We start from the raw sequence: 12,400 nt of genomic DNA, 5'->3' as shown, positions 1-12,400 counted from the left end.
ACCCATTTCAATCACGTGACATTTCTTGATATTAAATTACAATTTCCACTTTGGCTCCATTCTCAGATTTTGTCAATATCTCTCTGTAATTTCATACACTCCTCATTGTTCTTTATTACTCTCAAGTATTTTGTATCATCTGGAAACAAATTTATGAAGCTACTCTTGTATATCATTAGTATATATTTGTTACATTATGGGTAACAGCAATGGACCCAGTGGTACTGCCATTTGTTATTGTGCTCCAACTTGAAGGGGTGTCTCTTATCACTGTCCTCATTTCTCTTCCTGTTAAGTGGTCTGTCATCCAGCTCAAGACACTTCCCTGTACTCCTCCTATGTGTTATATTTTCCATAGGAGTCTTCTATGTGGTACTCTGTCAAAAGCCTTTTTAACATCTACATACACTGTGTCCACCCATCCATCTCTGTCCTGTACCTCATCTATTACTCTTGTATAGAAACTTAGTAAATTTGTTATACATGATCTTCCTTTCCTAAATCCAAATTGGAAGTTATTTATGATTTCACTTTCCTCCAGATATTCCAATTATTCTTCTTTGATCACAATATCACAGATTTTTCCCCACAGCCTCAGTCATTTTCCCTCCTTTACATATAGGGACTACATTGCTCTTTTCCATTCCTTTGGTATTTTTCCTTCTGTTAGAGAACTGTTGATCACATACCAATTTGGTTCTACCAGCTGTTCTCTACATTCTCTCAGTCCATCCTGACATTCCATCTGGCCACATTGCTTTTCTGCCATCCATCTTTTCTAATAATTTGCTAATTTTCTGTTTGTGCACCATAACGATTTGTAACCCTTCCTATGTCATTTCATCATTTGGTTCCAAGAAATCTCCCTCTACATTAAATACTGATTTAAAGCTCTCTCATTTCTTGTGTTGTTTCATATAACCTATTTCTCTTAATTAACTCAGTAATTGTCTCTCTGTTTGTATGTGTGTGTGTGCATGTGTGTTCCAGGATCCAGGCAGCACTCACATATGGACAGCGCCGCAATGAGCCGCACAGCATCATCCGGCAGTTCACAGTTGGGGAAGAATGGCTGAATCACATACTTGGCAAAGGCCAGTGCCATGATGGCATTGGTGGTGGGTCTGGAGAGAGACAGTGGTGTCAGTACATCACACACAATAGAGGGGAGACCAAAGCATCAGCAATGTACCAGTGAACTGAGGAATAAATACTGTTCTGGGTGCTACCATGGGAGGTAAGCATTATGGTTAAATAGTACTCTACATAATAAGATTAGGTAAGAAGGACAGAGATGCCAATATAATAACACATTACAGAGCAAAGACCAAAGGTTCAGTACTATAACTAAGGAATATGTATTGTTCTGGATGCTTGTATGGGAGGTGAACATTAACGTATAGCTTCCACTGTAAAGTTATCACAACACTAAGTAGGTACTGAGATCAAGAAAGACAATATTAAGACAGCAAAGCCCTTATGCACTAATGAAGACATGATGGCCACCACTTGGAACACTCCTGCAACAAACAACACTTACACAAAGATGAGGTTGGCAGCCCAGAGGAAGAGGAAGGCAGGAAGGGAGCCAAAGCCAGCACTAATGTATGCATAGTCGCCACCTGATTTTGGTATGGATGTGCCCAGCTCTGCATAACATAGGGCACCCACCATCGACATGAGGCCACACATCACCCATACCACCAGCGACATGCCCACACTGCCTGTCTCCCTCAACACACCCTTGGGAGAGATGAAGATACCTGGAGAGAGAGAGAGAGAGAGAGAGAGAGAGAGAGAGAGAGAGAGAGAGAGAGAGAGAGAGAGAGAGAGAGAGAGAGAGAGAGAGAGAGAGAGAGAGAGAGAGAGAGAGATTAATAATCTTGTAATTACTGAACACTATCTACTATGATCATCCAGACACACACACACACACACACACACACACACACACACACACACACACACACACACACACACTGCTACTGTTTGTATGTATTAATTTTGTTATTTTCTGGTTATTAATATTGATATAAGTTTACAATTATGTCTACATTTTAGCATTACATTCTATCATGTCTTTCCCTTGTAAGTTTTTATCTCTCAATATTTTTAGTGGAGAAATTACTACTATTATTACCATTATTCTTATTCATTACACTATCATGAGAGCTTAAAGAAAAAAAAGTTGAAAGAAAATTTGACAATATCTAGCCTTCCTGAATGTAAACATCACTGATATAGATTGCGTGTCATACCAAACAAACTCAGTCAAAAAACAACAATGACAACAAGAACAACATTACATCTACTACTACTACTAGCTACAACTATGACTACTAATTACAACTACTTCTACTACAACAACTACCACTACAACTACACCAAGACAAAAATCATACAGAAGAATAAAAACAAATAAAACAATAACACCAGGGAGACTACAAAACATCACTTAATCATACAAAAAATATGAAAATACAGGAACAATTTTGCTACACACACACACCTACCTACCTGAGCCCACAATGATGCCTAGGATAATAGCCACGCCCTCCAGCAAGCCGAGTTCCTTCTTGAGCTGTGTCTTCTGCGGCTCATCCTCGCCCACCTCACCCGGCGGCCTCTCATCCTTGGGTGTCATGGGCTCCAGCTCCGCCGTGAGGGCTTCTGTGGTGTCGCTGGTGGGCACGCGCTTGGCCGGCATACTGGTGGTGTCGGTGGAGATGGTAGTGAAAATAGATCTGGGGAAAAGACTCAGGTTAATAGGGTGATTAGGAAGCACTTTTTTCTCACATCTTGACTAGTTTTAAAGGTCTTTAATTGAAGCTATATGGGTTTCTAAGGGTGTTTCTACGGTTCTAAAGATAAATTGGCAATATTTATACGTGATTATCAAAGGAAACACTCTTTGAGAACCGTACTGGGCAGCAACATAAGGATGCGTCAGGGTTCTGGACGGATAAAGACAAAGGCAGCGCTATCAGGTATAAGTTAGTCACGAAGTCTAATAGAATAAACCATGGCAGACGGATAGTGCAAGATAACAAATAAATGAGTGGATAAATGAACGAATATACAACAAAATATTAAACGATAATAAAAGAAAGAGAGGAGGCTGTTACAGAGATAGGTTTTGAGTGTTTTTTATAGTGTGCCTGGGCCTTTCAGTGCTCGCCGCGCCGCGCCGCCCCAACACACCAAAGCGCATCCCTCTCACTCCCGCAGACTTGTGTGACGCGGGACGGCGGCGGCACACTCATCCTGCTACCATGTACGCATCTTAACAGAACATCAAGGGTGGGAAATTAGGTAATGTTATAATTATGCGTTTTTCCAATGATGATAATGGTCTTAATATCTACATGACGCGTCCAAGTTAGGGAAAGGAAACGCTGCGTTAACGTCAAAGGCACCAATCGAGATAAAGAGAATACCTTGGGCACCAATGAGATGTTTGCGAGACGTGTGGCCCGTGTTGAGAAACGGTAATTTTTTAATCACGACTATTTTCAGAGATGACAAATGTTTAGTCGAGTTCTCAAGGGTTTCTCCTGAGGTAAAAAATCTTGTTAATCTACCACTAGAACCACAAAAAAAATATCCTGAAGAACCTGTGTCACTTTACGTAGATGCTTTAGTAAGTAGTGGGGTGCGGCGCTCAAACATTTCAGTGTGCTGACATGACACTGCCGCCGTGGGTGAGGTGACAACATAGCGCCTTTCCTGTATTCTGTGGTGTACTCGCCAGGCCACTGTTACATCAAGGGAAGTGCAATTATATGAACAATTACGCAGCATGAAAGCATGTTATAAAAAAAATTGGCATAATTCTTTTGGCTATTGACGTTGTTCCATTGTTCAGTGCGGAAGGAAGTCCCACTGTCCAGCCCGTCACGTGGCAACAGCACCAGCACTCCTGATTGGACGGTACTCTGAAACACTTCTATGCCGCACTTCCACGAAGCTCCAAAGGTTCTAGTTGAAGTAACACGGGTTTATGAGGATGCTTTTATGGTTCTTGTGATAGATGAACAAAATTTCTTTATCACTTAGCGCAGGAATACTCTCATGGATGCGGATAATTATGTCTGTACCCTTTGAAAATAGCTGTGAAGAGAGAGAGAGAGAGCATATTCAAAATCAGAATACCTGCCAAACTGTAGCACAATTTAGAGTCCGTGCTCAAAGCCAAGCCACCGGAACAAGATGAACAAGCATGGACTAAAAAAAAAATAATAAAAAAATAAAAATACGCGGGTATTCGACTATTCAGCACGTCGTGTTCCTCTGATAACCTCTTTAAGAAAAAACGCCTTCCGTAATCCATGAAGGCAGGGAGGGTCGAGAGGTGGGATGGGAGAGGAGGAGTAAGGTGTCTTTAGTCCCTGACCCAACCCTCGCCCACCTGCAGACACCACTTGGCTCATGCAGACAAATGAAGTCAACAAGCACATGAGGCGCGAAAGAAGGGAGAGTGGCGGCCAGCTGGTTGAAGGGAGGGAGGGAGGGAGGGAGGGAGGGAGGAAGGAAGGAAGGAAGGAAGGAAGAAAGAAAGAAAGAAAGAAAGAAAGAAAAGGAAGGAAGGAAGGAAGGAGAGAAAGAAAGAAGGAAGGAAGGAAGGAAGGAAGGAAGGAAGGAAGGAAAAGAGAGAGAGAGAGAGAGAGAGAGAGAGAGAGAGAGAGAGAGAGAGAGAGAGAGAGAGAGAGAAAGGAAAGTAAGAGTGACGGAGGAAGGAAGTCATCAGGTGAATGTGTCAGCAACAGCAGCAGCAGCATGACAATTCACACTTTATGGAGTCTTGGTTGCTTGCCACAGAACGCTAACAATAATGACACCGATGCTTTCTCTCTCTCTCTCTCTCTCTCTCTCTCTCTCGCACGTCACTTTTCTTGTAACTTAAATTATTGTCATGTACGAGTTGGCCTCCACTTAAAACACACACACACACACACACACACACACACACACACACACACACACACAGAGAGAGAGAGAGAGAGAGAGAGAGAGAGAGAGAGAGAGAGAGAGAGAGAGAGAGAGAGAGAGAGAGAGAGAGAGAATTTCAGGACAATTTCAACATTACATACTTTAAACACGTAAAAAAAAAAAAAAAAAAAAAAAAAAAAAAATCGCCCGCTTCTTATTTCCCTTCACCAGTGTCAGTTTTCCCCGTTTCCCTTTTCTTCCTTTCTTGCATCTCGTCACTTCGTTTAAGTCGTATATATTCTTATCCTTTTCTTCCTTGTCTCCTTTCTCTCTCTCTCCTTTCACACTTTTTACTATATTTTCTTCTCTTGTTCTTCAGTCCTGTTCTTTTTCTTCCTCTTCCATTTCGTTTTGACTCAGTTTCGTTTCCTTTTTATCCACTTTCCTTTCAATTCAATTATTTCTTTTCTTTTCCTTTTCTTCGTTCCCGTATTTGCGTTAACTAGAAATTCCTTTATTTGAATTTTTTTTCAGGCCTTTCATTTCTTCGCGTCAAATAAATTCTCCACTTTTTCCTATGCTTGTCCCCTATCCCAGTTGCGTCACTTGCCACCTCACCTGCTCTCCCTCACTCGACCAGGCAGAGGAGTGGCCGTGCGCAGCTCAATCTGTCCTGTGAGCGACTGGAGGCAGGGTGGCTGGGGTGTTAAGGCCAGTAAGGGTGTGTATTTTAATGTGGCAACGCTGACGACGATGCCAAACAGCACACACGTGAGAGAGAGAGAGAGAGAGAGAGAGAGAGAGAGAGAGAGAGAGAGAGAGAGAGAGAGAGAGAGAGAGAGAGAGAGAGAGAGATTCAACCACTACGTACAAGAATATACTAGTTTTAGACTCAAGTAACTCCTAATGTGTTTTGCGTCTTCCTTCAATCCTTAAGTTCATCTTCAAAAATCCTCCCCTTTCTCATCATGGCAATCTTTAAAGGCCACAGAGATGATTAGCCGGGTTATCGAAAGGTGTTTTTCCTGTCAGTAATGTAGAAATCTTGTTTATTTATCACCGAAACTATAAAAACATTCTTAAAAAACAGTGTAATTTCAACTAGAGCCCTTTACATGTAGTGGAGGTGGGGTGCAGTGGTGTCTGAGAATAGGGTTCTAGAGTTTTAGGTTAGGTTAGACTGGGTTGGGTTGGGTTGGGTTGGGTTGGGTTGGGCTGGGCTGGGCTGGGCTGGGCTGGGCTGGGCTTGGCTGGGTTGGGTTAGGTTGCGTAAGGTTAGATAAGGTAAGGTTAGACTAGGTGAAGTTAAGTTAGGTCAGATTAGGCTAGGGTTAGTTTAACTTATAGGTTAGTCTTGTGCACATAAACAAGTAGATTAGTGTAAGCTGGTCACTCTTAGCACTTTGGAAGAGAGTATGGCATACAGACCTCTGACCATGACTAAACTAACCACTCAATCTGACCTCATAACATCCTTCTCAGGCACACTAGTCCATGCAAGTTGGCCCTCCTCGTGTCAGGCCCCCTCCCCGCCACTGACGCCCTAGACCACCACCCACCCCTCCCACCACGGTACCGTCACACTAGCCGTATTCTGCCACGCTTTGTGCTCTCATCACGGCAAATTGCAAAGGCCAAGATGGTTTTCCGGGGTTTTCATGGGCACTTTTCTAGCACCGATGATGCAAAGGCCTTGTTCAGCTTTCCCAAGAACCATGATAACACTGACTGTACAACCTGGTCACTTCCACTCAGGTCAGGTCAGGTGTAGGTTGTTCTTCACCTCTGTATTGGCGCTTCCCTGATGTTGTTTCTTATCTCTTCATTCTGCTCTGTCCATCAAGTACTTCCGCTGACTTTTTTCTCTTTTTCCACCTTGATGTTACTTATCTTTTCATTCTGCTCAGTCCATCAATTACTTTCCCTGATTTTCTCTCTTTCTTTACCCTGATGTTGTTTCTTATCTTCTCATTCTCCTCTGTCCATAGAGTACTTCCGCTGATTTCCTCTCTTTTTCCATCCTGATAGGTGGAAAGATATCAGGGTGGAAAAAGAGAGGAAGTCAGCGAAAGTACTTAACCAACCCTTAAGTACCATGACACGTTTCCATGTTCCTTCTGCTTACTATTTGGTGATTTTATACAGCTTCACAAACTCATGTGGGGGATTAAAATAGTGAAGACTGTGGCCATTAATCTTCTGATCCACAAAGACCCTTCTTAATGCCAATAAAATGGTCTAATCGCACACAAAACTCATGGTAAATATACGTCCCAGTACTGAAGAGGTTAATGGACAGAAAAGAATGAAAAAAAAAACCCCATCAAGGTGGAAAAAGAGAAAAAGTCAGCGGAAGTACTTGATAGACAGAGCAGAATGAAAAGATAAGAATCAACATCAGGGAAGCGCCGATACAGAGGCCAAGAAAGTGTGTGTTTCACTGTTTGATCTGCTGCAGCCTCTGACGAGACAGCCAGACGTTACCCTACGGAACGAGCTCAGAGCTCATTATTTCCGATCTTCGGATAGGCCTGAGACCAGGCACACACCACACACCGGGACAACAAGGTCACAACTCCTCGATTTACATCCCGTACCTACTCACTGCTAGGTGAACAGGGGCTACACGTGAAAGGAGACACACCCAAATATCTCCACCCGGCCGGGGAATCGAACCCCGATCCTCTGGCTTGTGAAGCCAGCGCTCTAACCACTGAGCTACCGTGTGTGTGTGTGTGTGTGTGTGTGACATCGTAGCTCAAGTGTATGAAATTAGAGGATTGCAATCGAATGAAGTTAATGAATGCCACTTGATGTTAATTGCAGCTCAGAATTATATAAAAACTAAAGACTTTTCAGACCTAAGATCGAGGATTTTATTTGGTATAGTACGTAACTCACGAGACGAATTAAGAATCATCCAATATTAACCTCAAAATGAAAAGAATGTAGACTGTTGAATTTATAGCGTTGTGACACTTTCCTCCTTGCTTCTTTGCACGTCTTTGGGTCATGTGATGTGTGTGTGTGTGTGTGTGTGTGTGTGTGTGTGTGTGTGTGTGTGTGTGTGTGTGTGTATTTTAGGATTCACCTCTCGTTTGATACCTTTGTATATACGCACCAGCACATACATACATATTTGATCGGTCCTCCTCCTCCTCCTCCTTTTGTCGCTTTTCTGAGGTCTGCTGCCCGAAACAAGTAACAATAGCAACACTTCCTATCTCTTTTCTATATAAAATTTTCAACAGTCTCTCCACACTACAGGGTTTTCTCTCTTGTGCTCTGTCCTGGATGGAGGGAGTGGCAGGTGCGGAGTAGCCTTCCTGTGTGTTATCCTGCTTCCCTACATGCTAGATAGTCAATCAAATGGGTGTGTCTCCGTTTGCTCTCCTTGTCTCATTCTCCTCATAGTCTTCCTTCACACACTTCACCCATATTAATCCCTTGAGTACCATGACCCGTTTCCATATTCATTCTGCTTACTATCTGGTGATTCTATGCAGCTTCAGTAACTCATGTGGGGATTAAAATAGTGAAAACTGTGGTCATTATTCTTCTGGCCTCCATAGACCATTCCTAATGTCAATAAAATGGTCTAATCGTACACAAATCTCAAGGTAAAAATGTCTCCCATTGTACTGGTTAAGACCTACTAAGATACAAATGATAATATGGAGTCACACGTACTTGCCTACTTTCACGCAATCTACGCAGCGGTGTGGGTGTATTATCAGTGCGTTGTGTCCATGTTGATGCGCAGTACTAGAGATGTAACCGAGCCTTTGATAACGTGACGTGTTTGTGTTTACGGACTGCGAGCGCTGAGTTTTTTTTTTTTCCCACCTCGGTCGCCTGCTGGTCACCCAGCCAGTCTTCCCCATTACGGAGCGAGCTCAGAGCTCATACCGATCTTCGGATAGTACTGAGACCACATCACACACAACACACACCCGGAAAGCCCGGTGTGTTACATCCCGTACCTATTTACTGCTAGGTGAACAGGGACCACACATTAAGAAGAACATTTGCCTCGCCGCTTTCCGGGACTCGAACCCGGGCCTCTTGATTGAGTCGAGCGTACTTGTCCGTGTGCGTGAATGAGTGTGGTCAAATGTCTGTATTTTCTCTCTCTCTCTCTCTCTCTCTCACGACTATTTTCAAAGGTCACAGAGACGATTAGCAGTTTTTCAAGAGTGTTTATCCAGCTGCTTGTGTAGAAATCTTGTTAATGTGTCAACTCCCCTCCTCTGAGTGACTGTCTTCAGCCTCTTTCTCACCGCCGAAATGTTGTATTTCTTTCTATCTTTTATCGCTATTTTCATGCTAACTGTTCTGATCTTGCTAAGTGCATGTCTCCCCTCCTCCTGCGGCCTTGCTGCACAAAGCTTTCTTCTTCCTCTCATCCCTATTCTGTCCAACCCTCTAACGCAAGAGTTAACCAGTACTCTCAATCATTCATCCCTTTCACTGGTAAACTCTGGAACTCCCTCCCTGCTTCCTACAACTTAACTTCTTTTAAGAGGGAATTATCAAGACATTTGCTCCCTAATTTGGGCAATTCATCACTTACCTTTAGAGAACCACCACTCAAGTGGGCCCTTTTTTTTTAATATTGTGTTGCCCTTGGCTGGCCTTCTCCCAGGCATAAAAAAAACTAGAGCAAACATAATATGACAATTAATTTTTTAATGATCTGAGGATACAAGAGAAAAAAGTAATAACGTATGAAATGGGAAAAAAGAGAGAAAGCCAGCGGAAGTACTTGATGGACAGAGCAGAATGAAAAGATAAGAAACAACATCAGGGTGGAAGAGAAAGGAAGTCAGCGGAAGTACGTAATGAACAGAGCAGAATGAAAAGACAAGATTTTGCAATATATGAACGAGTAGTGGAAATACGAGTGGGTGTTTACCTCCTCCACTTCTGACCAGCATTACACGTACTTAGGAAAAAAGTTAAGAGCGCAGGAGAAGGGAGATAAATGTACGAATGAAGGAATAAAAGTAAAAATAGAAAACTGAATAAGAAAAAAAGAATAAGAAAATAAATTAATAAAAAGATAAAATACTCATTGAAATGTTAAAATGAAGAGAATTTAAACCATAATGGGAAATACGAGAGAGAGAGAGAGAGAGAGAGAGAGAGAGAGAGAGAGAGAGAGAGAGAGAGAGAGAGAGAGCTGTACAGTAGTTACGTCACACTACCTCGAGTCGCGTCACGTCATGGATTGGGGGAGGGAGGGAGGAAAGAGGGGAGGAGGAGGAGGAAGGACAGTATGCAGTTGTTGATGGGACGATGGTAGGGGGAGGAGGGGAGGTGAGGGGAAGGGAGTAAGTGGATTATGTAAATGTCAAAATAAGTGCCAAGGAATAGTGGTAGAGAGCCAAGGCTACAAATGCTCTCTCTCTCTCTCTCTCTCTCTCTCTCTCTCTCTCTTAATTCCTCCTTCGTCAGTAAAGAAAAAAAAAATGGTGTTTATTTACGTTTCTGTTCTTCTTTATTTGCTCTCTTCATTAATTTTTTTTTCTTTACTTGTCTCTTCTTTCTGTTAAACTTCAACGTCTTTTTAGTCTAGCATCTACTCTCTCTCTCTCTCTCTCTCTCTCTCTCTCTCTCTCTCTCTCTCTCTCTCTCTCTATCTTTATTTCCTACTTCATTACTTCTGTCAGTTATTTCCATTGTTTTTTCTATCTTTCCTAGTCCTTCTCTCTCTCTCTCTCTCTCTCTCTCTCTCTCTCTCTCTCTCTCTCTCTCTCTCTCTCTCTCTCTCTCTCTCTCTCTCTCTTCATTTATCCTCCATCCTTCATTATCTCTGTCTTAATTTCTGTCTCTCATTAGCCTAATTTCTCTCTCTCTCTATTCTATATCCTTCATCCTTCATTTTCTGTCTTTCCTCTTCATTTCCTTCCTCCTCTCATTCTAACTTCCCTGTCCTTCTTCTCTTCATTATTTCTGATTTCATCCTCTATTTTTTTTCTCTTCTAATTCTATCATCTCTTTACTTTCTCTCTCTCTCTCTCTCTCTCTCTCTCTCTCTCTCTCTCTCTCTCTCTCTCTCTCACCCTGGTTCCTTATCTCCACAGAGTTCCTTCGTGTCCCCACTCCTCCTCCTCCTCCTTTTACGACCTTAACCTCTTTATGCCCTCTCTTCCTTGCTCTTCCTCTTCACGTGTGTGTGTGTGTGTGTGTGTGTGTGTGTGTGTGTGTGTGTGTGTGTGTGTGTGTGTGTGTGTGTGTGTGTGTGTGTGTGTGTGTGTGTGTGTGTGTGTGTGTGTGTGTGTGTGTGTGTGTGTTTCCAGAGAGCAAAGAGTGAGAGTGGCAAACCCTTTCAACTACCACACATACACAACGGTACAATAATTAGTCTGACCTGTATATTACATTCTTGAACATAATTTATAGATATTAATATGAATCTTTGCACTGTTACTCTTTACATACTGATAGGTGTGGGTGTTTGCTTGTATTACTTGTTAGAAAGCCTATACTTTAAGATTGAATATATAAACGAATGCATGAGAGAGAGAGAGAGAGAGAGAGAGAGAGAGAGAGAGAGAGAGAGAGAGAGAGAGAGAGAGAGAGAGAGAGAGAGAGAGAGAGAGAGAGAGAGAGAGAGAGAGAGAGAGGAGGAGGAGGAGGAGGAGGAGGAGGAGGAGGAGGAGGAGGAGGAGGAGGAGGAGGAGGAGAGGAGAAGAAGAAGAAGAAGAAGAAGAGAAGAAGAAGAAGAAGAAGAAGAGAGAGAGAGAGAGAGAGAGAGAGAGAGAGAGAGAGAGAGAGAGAGAGAGAGAGAGAGAGAGAGAGAGAGAGAGAGAGAGAGGAGAGAGGAGAGAAGAGAAGAGAAGAAGAAGAAGAGAAGAGAAGAAGAAGAAGAAGAAGAAGAAGAAGAAGAAGAAGAAGAAGAAGAAGAAGAAGAAGAAGAAGAAGAAGAAGAAGAAGAAGAAGAAGAAGAAGAAGAAGAAGAAGAAGAAGAGAGAGAGAGAGAGAGAGAGAGAGAGAGAGAGAGAGAGAGAGAGAGAGAGAGAGAGAGAGAGAGAGAGAGAGAGAGAGAGAGAGAGAGAGAGAGAGAGAGAGAGAGAGAGAGAAAACCATGCGTGCTTTGGGGTCCGAGGGGTCTTCAAGCGCATGGGTTCGAAACTTCGAATCCTGTCCACGGTCCGAGTGTAGGTTGGGCTTCCTCACTCAGGGCAACGGTTTCCTAGCTGGTGGGCTTTGAGATAGGAGGTACCACAAAAAAGTATCCCCTTTAGCCCAGAAATTCCCGTGAAAAACCCACATGGTATAAAAAGAGAGAGAGAGAGAGAGAGAGAGAGAGAGAGAGAGAGAGAGAGAGAGAGAGAGAGAGAGAGAGAGAGAGAGAGATGGGACTAGATTCAATATCAGCACGCATGTCATTAATTCAGTCTGTCAGTTTATCAGCATCAGTTTGTCAGTCTGGGCCAGCTTCACAGTACCTCCTTTTAGTTCGGGA

General features: G+C 42.9%; 1 protein-coding gene across 3 annotated transcripts in view; it reads right to left on the bottom strand.

Moving 5' to 3' along the window:
- Positions 1 to 12,400, bottom strand: part of LOC123504815 (Y+L amino acid transporter 2-like) — an 85,705-nt gene that overhangs the window by 9,306 nt on the left and 63,999 nt on the right. For 2 of the 3 annotated variants that reach the window (XM_045255649.1, XM_045255651.1), the window contains 3 exons: positions 2,518 to 2,744; positions 1,541 to 1,763; positions 1,009 to 1,124 (listed from right to left, as the gene is read on the bottom strand). In XM_045255649.1, coding sequence (XP_045111584.1) covers positions 1,009 to 1,124; positions 1,541 to 1,763; positions 2,518 to 2,707 — 529 coding nt within the window. In that variant the 5' untranslated portion in view covers positions 2,708 to 2,744. Of the gene's footprint in view, positions 1 to 1,008; positions 1,125 to 1,540; positions 1,764 to 2,517; positions 2,745 to 5,547; positions 5,692 to 12,400 lie in introns of those variants that run through there. The other variant, XM_045255650.1, reaches the window with a different exon arrangement.

The sequence above is a fragment of the Portunus trituberculatus genome, chromosome 17 (genome assembly GCF_017591435.1).
Source record: "Portunus trituberculatus isolate SZX2019 chromosome 17, ASM1759143v1, whole genome shotgun sequence".
NCBI lineage: Eukaryota > Metazoa > Arthropoda > Malacostraca > Decapoda > Portunidae > Portunus > Portunus trituberculatus.
The sequence above is the reverse complement of the archived record's forward strand: the minus strand, read 5'-3'. Positions and strand labels throughout refer to the sequence as shown.